The 21297-nt window shown below is 44.6% G+C and overlaps 1 protein-coding gene across 3 annotated transcripts in view; it reads left to right on the forward strand.

Annotated features, from left to right (window-relative positions):
* Nucleotides 1-573: 573 nt before the first annotated feature.
* The window catches only part of AMZ2 (archaelysin family metallopeptidase 2), a 31037-nt gene continuing 10313 nt past the window's right edge, over nucleotides 574-21297 (forward strand). Inside the window, exons 1-4 of one of the 3 annotated variants that reach the window (XM_006110564.4) lie at nucleotides 574-650; nucleotides 5237-5519; nucleotides 8522-8695; nucleotides 11568-11696. In XM_006110564.4, the coding sequence (XP_006110626.2) occupies nucleotides 645-650; nucleotides 5237-5519; nucleotides 8522-8695; nucleotides 11568-11696 (592 nt within the window). In that variant the 5' untranslated portion in view covers nucleotides 574-644. Of the gene's footprint in view, nucleotides 651-3511; nucleotides 3635-4006; nucleotides 4917-5236; nucleotides 5520-8521; nucleotides 8696-11567; nucleotides 11697-21297 lie in introns of those variants that run through there. The other 2 variants (XM_075903986.1, XM_006110563.4) reach the window with 2 other exon arrangements.

Raw genomic sequence — 21297 nt, forward strand, 5'->3', positions numbered from 1 at the left:
TGAAAACCCTCCAAGAGGCAGAGCTAGTTAATTCCTGTAAAAACCACAGATGCATCAGCTGAATCTTTCAAAGATCCCCTCCCTAGATATCATGCAGCACAGAGTAGCTGGAATAACAGGAAATAACAGCCATTTGTCAGCTGCCTGTAGCAGCTTAGTTAACACTGCACCACTAGCTATCCCAAAACGGGTTAATTCCTGCAAATTCATTAGATTTCAGCCTGGTCTACACAGAAACATTGCACTGATTCAACTAAATACTAATGAATTGAATTAAGCTAAATCAGTATCAGTCTGCCTCTAACCAATATAAGTGAATCCACTCAAGGGGATTGCACTGATTTAATTAAAATCAGTTTAGCATTTGATTTAGTTAAATTGGTGGTGTTTGCCATGAGAGAGAAGCTCCAACCTTTATGTCATGTTTCATAGGACAGCTGGTTTTTGCAGATTGACAGCAGCAAAACACTATTCTTCAGAAACACGCAGTACACAGAATGATGGGTTATTTCCTGTAAATGCCCTGAAGGTTTGCTTACTTTTTGAAACTATGTTCCGCAGTTGTCTCCCCCTGCCCTCAGTATCTTCCCAGACAGTAGAGATGGAGTCACTTCAACTTAATGAGACGGGATGCATGAGCTTTCATGGAGGTAATTGGGATTTGCTGAACTATAGTGTCATATTCTGGAATTATTCAGGTCCTGGGTTGTATTCCTAGGGTAGAGTAATTTGGGTTCTGGGGGACTGTCTGGCTGCTTTAGTTTCAGACATTTGAAAAAAAGAAAAACAGACTAAAGGTTGTCTTCACTTTCTGAGTTTTGGGAAAGACCAAGAGATTTTGAAAAATGCCCAATGGCTTTAGATTGTCATACCCTCAGAAAAGGTAATGTCCAGTTGGAGCTCTCCATTTTGACTGATGTTGTGGATCTCGACTTATCAAGGGTACTGAGGTCACAAACTCCTTCAGTTGTAGGCAGTGCTATTCCTGAGCTATTCATGTGGCTCTGCCTTGGGTCACAAGGGCCTTTTTAAAATCCCACAGCTGTCATAGGTCTTGAAGTTCACTTGTCTAGGGCTCTGCATGGAGAATTTCCATCATCTGTAGCCCTAAACTAGTACTCTCCTCACTTGCACCCTGGTGCCACAACAGGTTGAGAGAACTCTGGTATTCTATAGTGGCTTCATAAGAAAAGTAAAGGCTCCCTGGATACAATCAAATGACTCCAAACAACTCAACTACAGCTGCTGGGATTGAATTTACAAAACTGATAGTACTTTCAAAAGTGAGAGTGATTTCTTGTGTGCCAGATTTTTTTTTGTAAACTTAAAAAAAAGCTCTTGTGCTTGCAAAGAAAATCTTTGCATTTTGAACCAAGTACAAACTGGTGAAAGGACATCTGTCTGAGACTGCACACATCACAAACAATACACCTGCAATAATTTTTGTGCAATAATTACATCTGTGTAATTTAAAGGCAATACAAAATCCCGTGATCAAAATTTGCAGAGCGGTAAGGTTTAAGAAGAGAGGTGACCATATTATTTTGAGAAATGGTATGGTCTTCTGTGAGTAATGTCTCATTTCAGTCTCTCATATCAGGGCAGCATGGGAAGAGGCCATTATTTTTCTTCCATCCCTGCCCCCATCAGGATACCTCTATTGAGGTTTAAAGCAACCAGAAAAGAGACACGCAGGGACAAAATGCAGTGTGTCCTTTGGATGTCATTGCCTGGTGGGCCATCCACACACCCTGGCTGTGGCCCAATTCCAGGCAACTGTCCTTGCTGAGTCAAAAGGAGGGAGCCCCTATGGTTCCTGAAGAGTAAGGCCAGGTCTTAGCATTACTCAGGCTGGAACAGGGAGCATTACTGGTAACTCTTCCATTCCTGTGACAGGTCTTACAATTTTGGGGTGCATTTCTGTAAAGCCCCAGCTGCTAGCAGCAAGAGATGCCAGCTGAGGTTCAGCTTTCTTTCAAGTAACTTTCTAACCCTCATGGCTGCAGAAAAAAGCTTGAGAACACAGAGCTCAGAAAACAGAGCAGCAGCACCTGCAATTCATTAAAAAGCATGAAACTTATGGAAAAAATAATTTGTCTCCAGTGTTGTAGCTGGGTTGGCCCAAGGACACTAGAGAGACAGGGTTGGTGACAGAAATAAGCTTTGGAGCCACAGAGAGCTCGTCTTTGGGGGATGTTTGGGAAGTGTATGTGTGGGATGGCATGTGGACAAAGGGGGGATGGTGTGTGGGAGTATTATGGGATGGGGAGTAATGGAGCTGCTGGGAGGAGTGGGGTGTGAGGGGAAGTGTTATGGGGTGGAAGTGAGTGAAATGCTAGGGGGTGGGTATGCTGCATGTGTGGGGAATTATGGGGTGAAAATGCAGGAGATGCTGGGAGAGTGGGGTGGTGGAAAAATGAGGGGAGGTGCTGGGAGGAGAGTGGGGGTGGTATGGAGTTGAGGGGATGCTGTGGGGGGTGTTATGGGGAAGGAGTGCGATAGATGCTCTGAGGGGTGGGAGATGCTAGGGGTGAGATGCTGGGAGATGTGGGGGTGGAATAAGGACAGGGGGATGCTGTGTGAGAGGAGGAGGCTTATGGGGAGGGAGACGCTGGGAGGGGTGGGGGAGTGTGGGAAATGCTGTGGAGTGTGGGGGCTGTGGGGATAGTATGAGGATGAGGGAGATGCTAAGGGGAGAGGGTTATGGGGTGGGAGTGAGGGAGATGTTGGGGTGGCATGAGGGAGAGGACTGCTGTGGGGGGAGGATTATGGGAGGGAGTGTGAGGTGCTGTGGTGGGTTGGGGCAGTATGAGGGAGCAGGGATGCTGTGGGGGGAGGGCTATGGGGTGGGAGTGCAGGGGTGCTGTGAGGTTGGGGTGGTATGAGGTAGGGGGATAGTGGGGCTTATGCAATGGGGGTGCAGTGTGAAGAAGCGGGGGATGCTATGGGGGGAGGGCTGTGGGGTGCGGGTGCTGAGGGGGCAGAGGATGCTGTGGGGTGGGAGTGGGGCGGTGGTATGAGGGAGCAGGGAATGCTGTGGGGGGGGCTGTGGTATGAGGGAGCAGGGAATGCTGCAGGGGGACGGGTATGGGGTGGGGGTGCAGGGCGTGTGGGGCAGTATGAGGGAGCAGGGGATGCTGTGGGGGGAGGAGTGCAGGGCGTGTGGGGCAGTGGTATGAGGGAGCAGGGGATGCTGTGGGGGGGGCTGTGGTATGAGGGAGCAGGGAATGCTGCAGGGGGAGGGGTATGGGGTGCGGGTGCAGGGCGTGTGGGGCAGTGGTATGAGGGAGCAGGGGATGCTGTGGGGGGACTGTGGGGCGATGCTATGGGGCAGGAGGCGGGAGCAGGGGATGCTGCGGGGGGAGGGCGTGCAGGGTGTGGGGGGGTTGGGGCAGTAGGAGGGGGCGGGCCGCGGGGGCCGGGCTTTGGGGGGTAGTGGCAGGGGGGCGCGGGGCGCTGCGGGGGGAGGGCTATGGGGCGGGTGTGGGGGGGGGGCGCTGCGGGGAAGAAGCCCCCCCCCCGTGTTGAGTCTCTGAGGCGCTGGGCCCGGCCCCGCTCTGGCTCTGGAGCCGCCCGCGCGGCGGGGCGGGAGGGACGGGCGCGCAGGGCCCCGCCTCGCCGCTGGGGCAGGAGGGTAAGGCCGCGCCCCGGCTCGGCGGCCTTGCGAGGCGGGGGGGCGATGGGGGGGGGTCACTGTGGGGATCCGAGGGGTGCTGAGGGGGTGGTGTGGGGCTCGGGGGGGGGGGTCGGGACGTGTTGTGGGGGGAGGGGGTGGGGCCATTCTGAGGGGCAGGGGGAGTTCTGGGGTGGCTGTGGGGGGAGTGCTGGGACCCGTGTGTGCGACCCATAACCCGCGACTGCTGGTAACTAACAGGGTGTGTAGGGGTGAGAGGGTGAATTTCAGTGTCCCCCTTTTGAGGACTGAACTACCCGATAACGTAATCCCCCTTCTCTGCCTTTGATACTTTTTCTCATTTAAAAAACAGCAGTGAGTACAATCAAGTGTATGAAAATAAAATGCACTTTTTGTGCACAATGAACTAATGGGATCAACATAGTCCCCTTAAAAATCTCCTCAGTCCTGCCTAATACTTTTTATAATACATTGTTAGGAAAATTTAAATATATATGTAATCTTTTTTCCTAAATTTACATATGTATTGGTATTATGTTGTATTCTTAATTATTGCGTGCACTTTATATTTCCTAATGTGCTCTGCAGTGCAGGCACGATTGTTACTAAAGCCATCTTGATACTCAGCAATCTGGCATTCAGTTTGCTAATCGCAGATGAAGATACATGAAGAAGCAAGAGATGAGATAACAAGATACTATCCTAAATGGTGGATGATTAATAGAAGTGTCCTTACAGAGGAAAAATTGGCATTTGTATTATACTGATAAGTGCTTCACCCAGTGCATGATGAATTGTTTATGGGGTGTTTTTTTTAGTCATAGTGACTTTTGTTCAATCATAGTGATAGAAATGTAGCCGTGTTAGTCTGGGGTAGTTGAAGCAAAATGCAGGACAATGTAGCACTTTAAAGACTAACAAGATGGTTTATTAGATGATGAGCTTTCGTGGGCCAGACCCACTTCCTCAGATCAAAAAATCCCACTTCCTCAGATCATTTTGTTCAATCAGTTATTGATAGAATTGCCTAAGCTTACAGAAGAAACAGCTTCTTGATCTTGGCTCTCCTACATCAGCATAAATCTGTTGACGTCAGCTGAGGGAGCTGCATTGTTTTTTGTTTTGTTTGTTGTTTTTGTACTGGTGCAAGTGAGATCAGAATAAAGTATAAAGATCTTTCTGCAGTGGCAGCCACTAGACTGATACAGTAGCAACAGGGATATTTTAAATGCGGAGGATGAAGCAAAGGAATGACATCATATGTAGAACTACACTGGGAATTGTGAGTTTACAGCAAAATTTTCCCATGCTGGTTCCCTCCACCCCCCACCTCAGCACCCCCCAAAAAGCAGAAGCTGCTTCTGTTGGGGAGGGGGGCTGGGTATGGAAATTGTAGGGAAAAGAGGAAGCTAGACAGCCTGGCTGGGTAGCTAAGAGACTGTGGAAAACAGCTGTTAACTTACCAACACATCAGAAAAGGAATGAGAGGCTGGGTCATCAGGTGGTGGTAGAGGAAGGAAGGAAGCTGTTTAGAAAACATGCTAGGTATGAAACCTGGTTTTATAAATGCTTTTAGTCTTTTCTTTCTTTCCCTTGGGTCAGATGAAGGTGATTAAACACTCTGAGCAGGCCCTGAAGACAGCTTTGATCTCCAAGAACATGAAGCTTGTGAAGCTGTATGAGAATCTTGAATCTAGAGAGAAGTGTTTGCTGAATGAAGCATTTCAGCCAGACAGTGTACTTTTCAGACCCATCACACTGCATTCAGAGTCAGACTGGATCTCTTCACACCCGGAGCCCACCCAGGACTTTGAACAGTTTTATAATGATCCTTACAGAAGCAGACCAACATCTGAGAAAAGTACCATTTATGTACAGCCAATTGGTAATGTCTAACTATGATAGCTGAACCAAGCCATCTGTGTCTTTAATATGCCTGTCCAATTAAATATGACCTACTTAGGTTATATGTTTCAATTTTCAAATAAAAAGACTTTATAGAAGATCTCAAAGTTGTCTGGGGGTTAGAGCAGACTTGGGAGTCAGGACTCCTGTGTTTTATTCCTGATTCAGACATTCAGCTATATTGTTACAGAAAATTCACCAGTATCCTGCAAGCACTTATGGATGTGCTTAACTTTACTCATCTGAGTAGTCCTATTAGAATCAATGGAACTACTCATAGGACTAGAGGTCAACTCATCCATAAATACTTGTAGGATTAATAAAAACAATGAGGAGTCCTGTGGCACCTGAGAGACTAACAGATTTATTAGGGCATAAGCTTTCATGGTTTTTAGCTCCGTGGCTGTAAGTGATAACAAGTGGTGTTCTGTTATTTACCTTGTTGGGTCTGTCCTGAAGCAGGTGACACCTGCAGCCCCCAGCTAAAAACCCTCCAGCACGTCATTGACAACCTACAACCACTCCTGGAAAACGATCCTTCACTCTTACAGACTGTGGGAAACAGGCCAGTCCTCGCCTACAGACAGCGCCCCAACCTGAAGCAAATACCAGCAGCCACACACCGCACCACAGAAACACTTACCCAGGAACCTATCCCTTCAACAAACTGCATTGCCTGCTCTGTCCACATATCTACATGCAACATCCCTGCATGATGTTCCACCACATAAGCCACATTATCAGGGGCTCAACTACCTGCACATCCACTAACATGACACATGGCATCAAGTGCCAGCAATGCTCCTGTGCTAAGTGTATTGGCCAAATTGGGTTGTTTCTATGTCAAAGGATAAATGGACACAAATCAGACCTCAGGAACGGTAACTCACACAGACATGTAGGACAATATTTTAACCTCCCTAGACATTCAGTAATGGATTTGAAAGTAGCCATCCTTCTACAAAAAAATTGCAAAAACTGGTTACGAAGGGAGACATCTGAACTGGAATTCATCTTCAAATTCAACACAATCAGTTTAGGATGAATAAGGATCTCAACTGGTTAACACTTTACAAAGGCAATTTCCCCCTCTGAATATTCACATCTCTAGACCAAATGCTATGAATGACCCTCTTCCACCCAGACTTGATTAGCTTCATTAACACAAGCAACTTCTTCCTTATAGATACTCCTGCTTCTGCAACTTCCATTCCAATTCATCTGATAAAGTGGATTTTACCCATGAAAGCTTACACTCTAATAAATGTTAGTCTCTAAGGCCATGTCTACCCTAGGAGATTATTTTCAAGTTACTAAATTTGACTTCTGGGCGGCTGATTTTACAAATTTGAAGTTCTGTGTTCTCACTAAGGGGAAGAATTGAATGTAGTCCGAGGCAGGCTCTGTTAATGTGGACATGCTGTCTCGGACTCAGAGCCCCAGGAAGCACTCTGGTGAACTGCAGGAAGCCTTCTGGAGGCCAGTAAGTTTGAATTAGTGGTACCAGAGTGTCTACGCTAACATTTTGGATTTACAAATTCGGGAATAATGTTATTCCTCATGAAAAGCAGGACTGCAGACTTCAAATTCCATCGCCCCTTATTCCAGAACAACGGGCTTGGTAGTGTGGACGCAACACTTACAAAATCAAACTTGAGGGGCTAATTTCAGACTAAGGTCCTAGCAGGGCTGGCCCGAGCCATTCGTGCGCCCTGGGAACACAGTGCCGCCCCCAGGAGTGCGATGCATGTGTGTCCCTGCCCCTGGGTGCCCAGTGCATGCGTGGCCCTGCCCCCAGGTGCGCAGCGCATACGTGGTCCTGCCCCGGGGTCCCTGGCCCGGCAGTCCCACGCGGCGCTCCCTACAATGGGTGCCCAGGCAGTAGCCCGGTTGGCCTGTACCTTGGGCCAGCTCTGGGTCCTAGTATAGACCAGGCCTAAGGTGCCACAGGACTCCTTGTTGCTTTCACGGATACAGACTAACATGGCTAGCCCTGTGAGACTTGTAGGATTAGGTCCTTCTGTGCCTCTGTTTAGCAATGTTTAAAATGGTGAAAACTTAATTAAGCATTACTGGAGAGTTGTGAAGCTTAATCAATATTTACAGCATGCTTTGATTTCTTTGGATGAAAGGTGCTAAAGAAATGCAAATTACTATTATTAAATATGTTCTTTCTTGTGAAGATCCATGCTGTCATTGATCACAGTAAATAATATAGAATACATATTTTATGGTAGCTTTCACAGGTTTTGATTAACTTGTGTATAAAATTGTTTTAAGAAAAACAGGAACAGTCATAATCTTTGGGGGGGGAACCCACTGATAGTAATAACAAGCTAATAACAAATACAGTATGGTGAAACTCAGTCCATCAGTTTCCTTACTCCATCTATATTTGATCAACTGTTTATGGGAGTTGCTATTACTCTTGAAACTGATGTTTTAATTACAGTTATGAGTAATGAATTCACTATTGCAGTCTACAGCACTGATGTCTGTGTTGTCTCTTATGGTTACCATTGTAATATTTGACTTTTAAATATTATGCATCACAGCACTTGAATGTGACAGCGATTACACAATACCTTTATTTAAAAAACAAGTCTCCCACTTCCTTACTGTACAATAATTATCCCAAACGTGGCTGTATCACTGTTAAGAGAGTATTTTGGAGCATTCCAATAGAATAACTTTGTCACCACATTTTTGGGTTAAGGGAATAGAAGTTAAATAAAAAGAGGCTTTCTTGGAGTTGCATAGAAATGATGAACAGTTACAGTTGTGTTTTGTGCCATGTATTATAATAACTGTTTGTATTTTCTTTTGATAACTTGGAGTAAATGTGATGTCCAAAACCACATATGAAATAAGAGGGAATATTAAAATTATAATTCTTTGGGGGGATTTTTTAAAAAATGAGTTGATTGAATGAGTTACCATAGCAGGTTTCTAACTTGATGTTATTTTGTACTGTTTATATAGGTTCTTTTGGGGACACCAAAGTTAGCACGGAGGATTATATGAAATGGTTGAAGGATTACTGTGAAGCCTTTTACTATAGCCTAACTGTAAAAATCCTGGAGCCAGTTCCTGTTTCACACACAGGTTGTGCTTTTCGAGTGAACGAGTACACATGCAATCTACAGATTCATGCAGGTATGTAGGGAGCAGGAGAATAGTATCAGTTTGGAAACTGACTCCTTGTAAAAAGATTTGGATAATAAATGGCCATTGAGTTTCTTGAAATTCTGTCATGGGATGCTATGAGGTTAAATATATTAAAGTTTGTGAGGTGTTTATATACTTCAGTAAGGGTATGTCTAAACTACACCCCTCTTTTGAGAGAGGTATGTAAATTAGACAGATCGAAATTGAAAATGAAGCTGGGATTTGAATTTCCCGTGCTTCATTTCTACAATGGCGACCATTAAGGGCTTTTCGGAAGTAAAACCGCCGGCTAGACAGGGTTCTTTTTAAAAAAAAAAAAAAAAAAAGTTTTCGAAAGATTCCATACTCTTCATTTGAGGAGTACGGGATCTTTCAAAACGAGTTTTTTTCCCCCAAAAGAACCCCATCTAGATGGCGGTTTTACTTTCGAAAAGCCCTTTTTCGAAAGACTGTGTGGCTGCCATTATGCAAATGAAGTGCGGGAAATTCAAATCCTGGCTTCATTTGCAATTTCAATCTGTCTAATTTACATCCCTCTCTCGAAAGAGGGGTGTAGTTTAGACATACCCTAAAGGGGAGGTTATATCAGTGCCACAGGCAGAAAGAGAAAAGGATGGATGACGAGAGGTTCTTTGTCAGCAGCTCACTAGAATCTCCAAACATGCAACTTACAGTGCAGTGGAGAAGTATGGGTTAGTTGTTTGAGCAAACTCAGTAATGCAAGATCCTAATCCCAGCTTTGGTTACAGATCTGATGCTGCAACCTTTATTCACATGAGTAGTTCTGTTGTCATCAGTGCCATTCATGCAAGTTAAAGGCATTCGATTAATGTCTAAAAAAAAGTGACTGTCATTCCATTACTGTATATTGATATATCACATGCCTGGTAGTGCATTCAGGCTTGATCACAAAGTTCCTTAAACTAATCAGATGGTCAGCTAGCCAAGTAGTTTTCATGGAAACATTAATTATTTAAAACTAACAGAATATATTGTATGAGTCTAAAGATCAAACAGATGTCCAAGCTAGTTTAGACTGAGATGCTTTTTCTTTAGATATTGCCTCAACATCACTTGATGATTACATATTCTGTTCATTCCCTCTGAAGCACAGGCTTTGGCCACTGTTGGAAGACTAGGGCTAGAACGACCTTTGGTCTGACCAGTACAGACATTCTTGTTTCTTACATTATCATTTTTGACCCTTATAATTATATGAAAGTATTGAAGGATTACTGTGAAGTCTTTTACTATGGCCTGTTTGAAGCCAGTTCGTGGTGGTGATTTTTGTGAATTGGCTACTGTTCTATTAGAAACTTTGCTGAGACCACCAAATGTTCCTCTGACCATTGGGATTTTTAACCTGCAAATAGATTCAGACATCTATATTTATTAAGCAGCCTGAGTACTCTTGTAAAATATTAATTCAGTACCCTGAATAGAAAAATATTATCTACTCTAAGGACTTATCTAGGGTTAGTGCTTTGTCAAAGCTCACTGTGGAACACTGAGTGTCTGTTATCAGGATCCAGGTGGAAACTTAGTGAGCACAGTAAGCTAGTATGCTGTAGCTTCACCGTGTAGCTTTCTGTGTACTTATTTAGTGCATTCTCACAAGCCCCGATTTCATCATGAAACCAATCCTGCAAGCAGAACTCCCCTTGGAAATTCTGTATATGGAAGGTTTACAAGATCTGACCATGTTAGCAGCATTGGCGCCTCCAGTTTGATAATGTAGCTCAGTGGTCCCCAACCTTTTGAGGTTGTCGGGCGCCAGGAGGCGTGGCCGTTTGCCCGCCGGGCGCCAGGGGGCGGGGACACTAGGGCGCCCGGGGGCGGGCCCCCCCTTGACGCATGCCTGGGGGTGGGCCCCCCCTTGCCGCTCGCCCCCCAGCTGCGCGCCCGGGGGTGGGACCCCCCCATAGCCACGCCCCCAGGGGCAGGGCCCCCTCCAAGGGCCGCACGCCCGGGGCCGGCGCTCCCCGCCGAGTGCCGCGGCTGGCGCTCCCCCCCGCCCCCCCGCCGAGTGCCATGCGCCCGGCGCTCCCCCCCCGCCCCCCCACCGAGTGCCGCATGCCCGGGGCCGGCACTCCCCCTCTCCCGCCGAGTGCCGCGCGCCCGGCGCTCCCCCCCACCCCCCCGCCGAGTGCCGCGCGCCCGGGGCCGGCACTCCCCCCCTCCCGCCGAGTGCTGCGCGCCCGGCGCTCCCCCCGCCAAGCGTGCTCCCCCCGCAAGCGCCCGTGCACCATGTGCCCGGGGCCAGGCCATCCCCGAGCACCTGGCGGGTGCATTGAAATGCCCCCGCGGGCGCCATGGCGCCCGCGGGCACCGTGTTGGGGACCACGGATGTAGCTGGACACTTACATCACATAATCCAATGGCTCTTAACCTTTCTGGACTACAGTATCCCTTTGAGGAGTCTGATTTGTCTGGCTTAGCCCCAGGTTTCACTTCACTTAAAAACCACTTGCTTACAAAATCAGACATAAAAATACAAAAGTGGCACAGCACACTATCACTGAAAAATTGCTTCCATTCTCATTTTTACCATATAATTTTATAATAAATACATTAGAATATAAATATTGTATTTGCATTTCAGTGTTCGCTTTGCAGAGCAATAAGGGACAAGTAATTGTAAGAAATTTTAATTTGAACTGACTTCACTAGTGCTTTTAATGTACAACTAGGCAAATATGTAGAGAAACTGATGTACCCCTAGAACACTTGGGGGTACAACCAGGGGTACACGTACTCCTGGTTGAGAACCATTGGCATAATACTATGATGGCTTTCACAGCTTTCTTTTCTGCTGACTTATGCTTCTCCTGAAATGAGTTGTTTTCTGTTGTTCCTACAGGGGACATCTTGAAATACTTAAAGAAAAAAAAGCCCAGAGATGCTTTCTGTATTGTTGGGATAACAATGATAGATCTTTATCCAAGGGAATCCTGGAATTTTGTCTTTGGACAAGCCTCTTTGACAGAAGGTATTCAATTTTATATCGGGATAAAACTAAAATGACTCCAAAATGCTAGGAATCAATTTACAGTGAAAAGAAATAAAATATGCTAAATACAGGAGGAAGTAATTGAATTGATGCATAATTTGTGTAAAAATAGTGTGTGATACTGTTCTAACTCAGGGCTACGCAACATGTGGCCTGTGGGCCGCATGCGGCCCATTTCTTTGCAGCCTGTGGTGTATTTACAGTGTGGTTTGGGTTGATATGTGTTCTAGCAGTTAAATTCCTGAATTGTTGTGAAGCCAAAACAAAAAAGTAGTCAATATAATGGTCTTCTGTTGAGATGCGTTTTAGTTGTTAAATTCCTGGACTGTCATTGCTCATTAAAAGTGCTGTCATATGAGTGGAAATCGGGTAAATATTGCATTTTATTAATATCAGCAGAACTGACTTAAATGGGACCTGCGTGTTATGTAGTCTTGCCTTAATCTTTGTATTCATGCCTGTCAGTGTGAAAGAAGCTATTTACATATATTTGCATGTATATACAACTACACTTAAATTGCGACCCTCGGCATGTGCTGTGAGTATCATTGTGGCCCCCAGAGCTTCCAAAGTTGAGTAGCCCTGTTCTAACTCATAAAGTTCAAGCTCATTACATTTAAGAAACAGTCAAAAGAACAACAGATTTGATTAGTCTACCTTTAAAAGAAAAATGCCTAAGACTTTTTGTTACTTTAAATATCTTTCCCTTTCTATACTGAATCTTGCTGGATAAGTTCACAGCCCTAAATGGTTTGTTTTTTTTCTTTTTGGTTTATACAGTTAGGTTTGTGTTGGTTTCTGTTTGTCTGTTTAGCGAGTTACAGAAGTGCCAGAGAAACTGAGGTCACATTTTTAAGGTTTCTTTTTTAATCTCTGATAAGTAAACCGTGCATTTTGCTTTTTAAAAGAAAATCTTATGCCAATAAAGAAGGTTTTGTTGCCCAAAGAATTTAAATCCACCTCAGAACATGCTTAAGTTACCTGTATTTCTTTGATGACTTACTGTCACAAGCAGAGGCTGGGCTGAAAAAGAACAGCCAAAAATAGTAAATTGCTGCTACAAAGACTCTCAAACCCTCTGCAACACCATGACCCATTGGCAAAGGGCCCCCTGTTCTTTGCAGACAGCTCTTACCTCAGACAAACCCAGTAGCCAAACATGTTTTATAGGGTGAAGAGAATAAAGAGAAACATGTAAGTTATCTATAGAAGACTTGTAACTTATCAAGATTCATAATAATTGCGAGACGTATGTATGGGTAATATATAGAAAGTTTGCTTTATAACTTGAAGCAAAAATTAGTCATCAAGGTTAATGCCTATTCTTCAAGGCTGGAGTTATCACCCCTCGCTGTTAAACTGAGAATGCAATGCAAGGCTTACTTGTTTAGTCTTGTGCAATAGCAAGACTTTGAATGGGAAACCATCAGATGCAACTGCAAACAGTCAAAACCACTTGAAGATAAAAAAGGGACTTTACAGCAAGATGGGTTTGCTCTGTCTCTGAATAGAAACAAAAGATTGGTTTCAGTATAACAAAGAGGGAAAGGCCCTCTGGATCCATTCACTGAGGAAACCCCTTGTTGAACAAAGGTGTTTTCATACATGTTTAGATCATGATTCTTGGGAAACCGGACAGTTTTACCACTATCTGAACTTTGCAGGGGAAGCCTACTTTATTAGGTAGGAAAGGTATTTATTAATAAATGTAGACCTGTGTTCATTTTGTTGCTTTTGTTTTGCATTGTAACTGAATGTTTCAACTGCTTTATCTTGTGTCTAGTTTAATCTTTTTCTACCATATATTTTAGAGGTAGTTTGTGTGTTTGTTTATTCAAGAACTCGTAAACGGTAAGAGCTAGGACCACCAAATTCAAGTATGCAACTTGTTCTTATAATAACTAAAAGCAACACAAGGGCTTGAGTATGCCAGGAAAATGGGATGTGCCTGGAATGGGATTACATCTCATAAAGCCAAACAGAAGAATCATGAGGTTGGCTGGGGGGAAGGAGGCTGAAGCTCCCCTCTGCCCAGATTCATATGGAGACATTGCTGGCTGTTCCCCTTCATCACTGTCAGGGAGCGAGGGAGAAGTGCACAGTTTACTGCATTCCTCACTGCAGATGAGCTGTGCACTTTGCTCTCGTTCCCTGACAAACAGGTAGGGGAAGAGCAAGCAGCCCTGGTGTGAATTGGGGAAGGGGCATTTCCACCATCCCCTGCACACACCCCTCCACACCAACCCCCTGCCCTGAGCCCCACATCCCCAACTCCTGCAACCTCCTCCAACCCCCACAATAACCCCCTGTCTTGAGGCCCCTGCACTTCACTCCACACTTATATTTCTTACAGGTATTGTTGTATTACAGCTCCCCTCCTGCCCCTTGGGGAGTTGAAATACAAAGGTACCTGTAAGAAATGTAAGTTACTTTCAGAAGAGCTAAGAGGAGCCAGAAAAACTGGATGATCCTGCTATAGGATCACTTCTCAATAAACCTTACAGAAAAGAGATAAAACAGAGAAATTGGGAGTAGTGCTCTCTTTTGGCACAGCTAAACCAGTGCTTTCAGGTTTGCAAACTAGAAGAAAATGGTATTGCAAACCACATTGACTAAATGTATAAAGTTATAATATTTAGACTGTTTAGTTCTGAGTCTGGTGTCACACCACTGTAAATTTGGAGTCTGTACATTAACGGCAATGGAGTGATTCCTGTATTAGTGAAAGAAAACTTAGGACTTCTCTGTCCTCATTGCACATTTGCAGTATGAATTCACTTCACAGACCACGACAGCCTTTAACCTATGATGCACAAAATCTACATCTCAAAATATTGTTCTTTGGCCTTTTCAACCTTAAATAGAGTGCCTGTATTGTTCAAAGTAAAACTTTTTCTCGTCTTAGCTATTCCAAAAACATGTATGCTTGCAAAAATCTGCTCAGGCCACTGACTGGGTAAAACCATTTGCTTAGTGGGTGAGTACATTTAAATGCCAGGCTTAGTTGCCATATCTTGCCATGAGCCCAATTCTGTACTCAGTTATAATTGGACAACTACATTAATTTTATTTGGGATTGCTGAACGTAAGTGCAAGTAGATTTTGGTCTGACATCTGCCCAAAATACATTGCAACTGGCTCTATTTCTCCAGAGGCTGACTACTAGAAATAAAGTCCAGTTTGCATAGGTGCTTCTGATTTGACCCGTTCCTCAATTCCCATCTTATGTGCCTGATAGAGCAAGCCCTCCACTTGCCAAATTATCATAGAAATCAGTGGAATTACCCTTATTTACACTTGTGATTAAATTGGATATTTTTTTATGTTGATTTTTTTCTTTAATTCACATTCTAACGTATTTAACAAAATACTGTTTGAAAATAATCAATTGATCTATAATTTTCATCAGAGAAAAGGCTCTCAGTGAGAAATGTTGGCCCCTTTATGTATAGCTTTAATTTAAATAGTATTTTTCTGGTTCACTGTTTGTTTGTTTTTTATGTATTATTTCCCCTGCATTGGCTAGTTGACGCCAGAAATAAGGAATCTAAAATTACCTATGTAACATCTGTGACAAAATCTGGCACAGATTCCAATTCAGCAAGGCACTTAAGCATGTGGCTAAGTTTGTTAGTATCCCTATGGACTTGAATGAGACTACTTTATAATTTAAAGGTAGTTCCATACTTAAGGACCTTGCTGAACTGGATAATACAGCTTGAGTCCTAATTCTGGGAGGTTTTGAATGTGCTCATTAGCCACTGACATCAATCTCAGGATGGGCCCTAACACAGCTATTAGGGGCCTAATTTCAGATTTTGGTGGGGGGAGGGACAACTTTAACCATGATTCCAGGGGCTATTTAGGCACTTTAAAACTCTGCAAAATTATCTGACAAAAAACTAGTTAGCTGACCAGAGCCCTATATCTATTTCCTATATAAAAGACAAATATTAGATCCACTCAGCTTTAATAATAAGATGATCTGACATCTTGTGGCAAGTCACTTACAGGACACTGTTAGGTTTAAAATTTTAATGTACGGACATTGTTACTAACTCTGCAGAGAGAGAGAGAGAGAGAGACCCTATCAGAATCTAGATTTCTAGCTCAGCTCAGCTCTGGGATAGGAGAGGGGTCTAGTTGGGTATAGTAGGAACAGATATATCTAGGTTCTACGTAAGAACATCAGAATCACCAGACTGGGTCAGACCAAAGGACCATCTAGCCCAGTATCCTGTCTTCTGACAGTGTCCAATGCCAAGTGCTTCAGGGGGAATGAACGCAACTAGGGTTGCCAGGTGGTCTCCCAAAAAATACCGAATGCACGGGCTAAAAATTTGTTGACCCAAAAAAAAACCAATCACCCACACCAAGCTACTACCAAGAGCCACCAAGCTGGGAACAAAGGAGGAAGCAGCAGAGCTCATGCAAAGCTGCCGCCTGCTACCCAAAGCAACCATGGGTAGGAAGGTGACTCCCCCATAGCCAGGTCTTTGGGTGTCCAAGTGGGAAGAAGCAGAAATTCCACCCCAGTCAGTTTTGACTGAGGGCCCATGGAAGGCGCCTAAACGCAACCACAAAGTTCCTGCAGGCTTCTCTCCTGGACTATGGTGCCACAAAGCGCTTGAACAGCGCTCAGGAGCAGGGACAGGGCTTCTTCTCCTCCCCAAGGCGTCACTCCTCCTCAGACGCAATCAGCTGAGGGCTCCCAGCTCCAATTGCATCCCACTTCCCAGCCACTCCCCGCACCCCCACCCGGCTTCTGCACACAACCAGAGGCTCTCAGCACTGATCGCGGCCCCACCTCCCAGCCTGGGACTCCCTGTGATTGCGTGCAGAAGCCCAGCAGGGGGAGTGGCTGGGACTCCCTACCACTCCCCCCACCTGGTTTCTGCATGCAACCACAGGCTCTCAGCTGGGAGGCAGGGCCATGATCGGCGCTGGGAGCCTGTGGTTGTGTGCAGAAGCTGGGTGGGGGGAGTGGCTGGAAGTCCTAGCCCCCCACCCCCGCCAGGCTTCTGTCCGGCGCCCAGCGGCAAAACAGAAAATACTGGACATTGCACATGTCCGGTATTTTCTGAATTTTTTTACTGGACAGAGGGCACAAAAATCGGACTGTCTGGTAGACCTGGCAACCCAAAACAACAGGCAATCACTGAGTGGTTCCTCCCATCACCCACTCTCAGCTTCTGAGAGTCACACAGAACGTGGAGTTAGATTTCTGCCCACACTGGCTAATAGCCATTTAGGGACTTATTCTCCGTGAATGTATCTAATTTTATTTTGAACCCTGTTATAGTCTTGGCCTTCACAACATACTTTGGCAAAAAGTTCCACAGGCTGATTGTGCAGAAATACTTTCTTTTGTTTGTTTTAAATCTGCTGCCTATTAATTTCATTGACTTCTAGTTCTGGTGTTATTTGAAGGAGTAAATAACACTTACTCAATTTTTCCACATCATCCCATGATTTTATAGACCTCTGTCATATTTCCTCCTTACTCATCTGTTTTCCAAACTGAAAAATCCCAGTCTTTTTTTAATCTCACCTCATATGGCATGTGTTCAGGACTCCTAGTAATGCCTATTGTCCTTCTCTGTACCTTTTCCAAATCCAGTATATCTTTCTTGAGATGGGGTGATCAGATTTGCATGCAGTATTCAATATGTGTGCATCAAGGTTTGAGAGGCAAATTTTCCTATGGGCAGAATAGTGGATTCAAAGTTAAAGATTTGATTCTCTGTTGCTGAATGCCTCTTTGACAGTTGTGTAATTCCATTAATCTAATTCCAGTAGAGTTGTACCCACTTTAAAGCTTGAGTAATACAGTGGTCTGAGACTCTTCTGAAAATTTAATCAATTGAGCACAAACTCTCATGCCAAAAAGGCCCATGTGCCATTGCTGAAATTAAGTAAGGAATAGTGGTAACGTTCCCTATTGTCTCTCTGGCTACGTCTAGACCATGGGGTTTTTGCGGGATACCAAAGATATCCTGCAAAAATCCTGCCCTGTCCAAGAAATGCATTTGCTCTTCCGTTCTTGTTTTTTTTCCGTGGAAGAGCAAACGTGCTCTTTCGGACACCTGTATACCTCATTTCATGAGGCATAAGGGTGCCACCAAAAGAAGAGGCTTTCCCATCATTTGGCCCCATCTAGATGGGGCCAAATGGCGGAAAAGCCTCTTCTGGAAAAAAAAAGGCGAAAAAAGCTACACAAAATGCAGAGTGCATTTTGTGTAGCTTTTTTTGCAAAAACACTGCAGTCTAGACCTAGCCTCTGATGTTAAGCAAACAGAAAATGTCCTCTTGTGCAACTTTGTTCATAATCCTGCTTTACGAGAGAAGTCTAATCCTTTATTACATAGTAGATCACCTGATACCATTTCAAATTCGCCAACTCTAAATTTAAAATCTGAGTGAAGTTGAGTTCAGTGTAAACTACTCGGTTGGAATCTTACACGCTTTATTTGAAGTTTGAACAGAATATAATGTAAAAGCAATATTTACATGCAGTGTTAGTGTGCTTTCTGACTAACTACATGTGTGCTTTGGATGTACTTTGTTTAGTGTACAGTTTGGCATATAAAAGCTGGGATACATGGTGTTTTATGCAGATAAAAATATGTATAGTTGCTAATATGTGCCGTCTCATAATTATTGTTGTGCAAATTTTCAGTGAGATAAAATGTACTAGTCAAATGTTAAAATACACATATTCAAAACCTATCTTATAGTGACATCACACACAAGATCTTGGAGTCTCCTTTGTGGTTTGTAGAATTACCACTTGAGTTCATTTCTGCACTGTAGAATTTAGCACTACTTCACTGTGCCGGGGAACTTTTACCGTGTTCGGTGAGCTTACACACCTACGGGGTAGAGATGTGAACGACTAGTTGACTATCTGATAAGCCAGAGCTACTCAACTTTGGAAGCCCCAGGTGCCACAATGATACTCACAGCACATGCAGAGGGCCACAACTTAAGGCATATACATGTAAATATATATGCAAATATATGCAAATAGCTTCTTTTACACCGACGGGCATGAATACAAAGATTAAACCTTAAGCCGTGGCACTGTACCCACACGTGGCCAGTGTGAGCCAGTCAGCACCGCTCAGGCTCCGCCCACAAGGCTGAGCAGCCAGCAATTCCCACAATGCCCCAGAGCTCCCGGCACCTCCTCCCTAAAGCCTAGAAACGCTGATACCCCGTACCCTTCTGTTCCAGCCAGCCCGTCCATTTACGTCTTTTACGGCTCACCCCACCTGGGGGATGCCTCACTGTTGTGGAGTGTGTTCCCAGTGGAGGCCATGTTCAAAAGATCCCACCCGCGGGCCATGTGTTGAGCCCTGCGTAAACCCAAACCGCACTGTGGGCCGCGAACAAACGGGCTGCGGGCTGCATGCGACCCACAGGCCGTGTGTTGAGTAGCCCTGTGATAAGCAAATGCTTATCAGATAGTTGATACACTAGTCGACTAGTTGCTTCCCTCCCTCCTTGCTGCATCTATCAGACTATGAGAAAGAGGCAGCAAGGAGGAGGGAAGCAGAAGGGGTGCTTCTAAGCAGTAGTGCTGTGTGGAGGCTGTGCACACCTCACTGACCCCGGGTTCCATGTAGTGCTGCCACTTTGAAACACCACGTGGAGCCTGATACCAGCCTGATGGCATTTCAAAGCAGCAGCACTGCATGGAGCCTGGGGTCAGAATCCCCAGCTGATTCCGGGCTCCAAGTGGTGATGCCGCTTTGAACTGCTGTGGCGAGCACGGGGCCAGCAGGGGACTGCTTGAGGTTCCCCCCCCCCCAGGTCTGTTGCTACACTTCAAAGGTGGAGGCGCCCTCATCGACTAATCGAATAGTCGATGCAAATTGCATCGACTGTTCTATTAGCCAAATAATCTAAATGTAACATCCTTACCACGGGGTTGTTTGGGAGTGTTGTGGATTGCAATGGAGCCAAAACTGTGTGGTAAGTGTCTAAGCACTGTTGTGGATATCATCCTAAGTTCTAAAGCTGCATTTAATGTATGACAGTTTGCATTTTTTTTTCTTGAAACTTAAACATGATGATGAAATTCCTAACTGTAACCTGTTGACTTTACTGGGTGGTATAGATGATTTATACTTCTCAGGATGTGTCCTGGTTTGTGTCATAGAGAAAGTCACACAAGGAAAAATCGTCAAATCTAAAGTGCATTAAGGGCATGTAAGAGTATGATGCAAACATAGCTAGGAAATACAGAGTGAGAGCTCTCTTTTGAACCCTAGATATAGTGGACATCTGCCCTTTTTGCTACTTGTTTGTATTGTCCTGTGTTTTCTTTATGTACAACATGAGCTTTATCTGTAACTGTAATCTTACTTATTTTTTTAGGTCACTCCCTCGCTCTGGGAATGGCTGTGTCTTTCTGGGCCAGTTCTCTTAGGGAGGCTGCAAAGTTTTGCTTTCACACTTCCCATTTTAACATTACCACCTTCCAGGTCTTTTAAGTCAACTATCCTTCTGTCATAATACACTTGGGGGACGTCTGGACGACAAGCTTCTTTTGAAAGAAGCTTTTTCAGAAGAGATCTTCTGAAAAAACTTTTTCCGAAAGAGAGCGTCCACACTTCAAAAGCGCATTGAAAAAATGACCTGCTTTTTCGAAAGAGAAGCATCCACATTCATTGGACGCTCTCTTGCATGTGAACTGTGATTACTATGGACAAAGTGACCATCAGGGCATCTGTGCTTTTTCCTGGAGGCCTCTTCTTTCAAAAAAAAAAAAAACCCCTCCCTCTTCTGCGTCCACACACGCCTTTTTCCGAAAGAGCTCTTTCAGTGAAGTTTTTTCGGAAAAAATGGCCATTTTTCTAAAAAAAACCAAAAAAACCCGGAAGTGTAGATGCATCCTTGGATGGCTACTGTTTAGAAGCCCATCATTGTTGTTCCAAGGTCAGCAAGATGGGTCATTATTGGGCAACACAAGGTGATTGCTTCCTCAGTGGCAGAGTTATTTTTTCTTGTGTCACTTGAACCTCCCTCCAACCTGAGGATTGAGAGCCAGCTGTGGAATCCCATGCTGCATTGCAGTGCTAAGACCCTGAACATTCTTATATAGGTAGCTTTATAGTTTCTCTTTCTGCTGCTGGTACACATAGCACTTCCCTCTATTGTAAATCCTCAATGATTCTCAGTAGAACTTTTGATCATGTGGGATGTGGGCCTATTGACTTACATGCAGGACTCCTGTTGATGACAGCAAGATTTTATCCTAAAGGAATAGAATTTCAAATGGACTATTTTTGTGTTTTACAACATCCTGGGTGGCAAATTTAAAGTAGACACCAAACGCCACTGATGGTTACACACATGAATGTATGGAAGGGAGCCTTGTAAACTGTGTGTGACAGATCTGAGTCATCCACTCCTTCCTGAGTCATTGTGAATCAGTTGTGCCACAGAAGTCATGTTCCATTCTCAGTGAAGACTAGTGTGAGGCGCTGACCTCGTAATTTCATCACCTTTCTAATTATAACATCCAAAAGGCCAGGGTCCTACTGCCGTGTTTTTCACGGGGATCAGTTATACA

Source organism: Pelodiscus sinensis, chromosome 20 (assembly GCF_049634645.1).
Source record: "Pelodiscus sinensis isolate JC-2024 chromosome 20, ASM4963464v1, whole genome shotgun sequence".
NCBI lineage: Eukaryota > Metazoa > Chordata > Testudines > Trionychidae > Pelodiscus > Pelodiscus sinensis.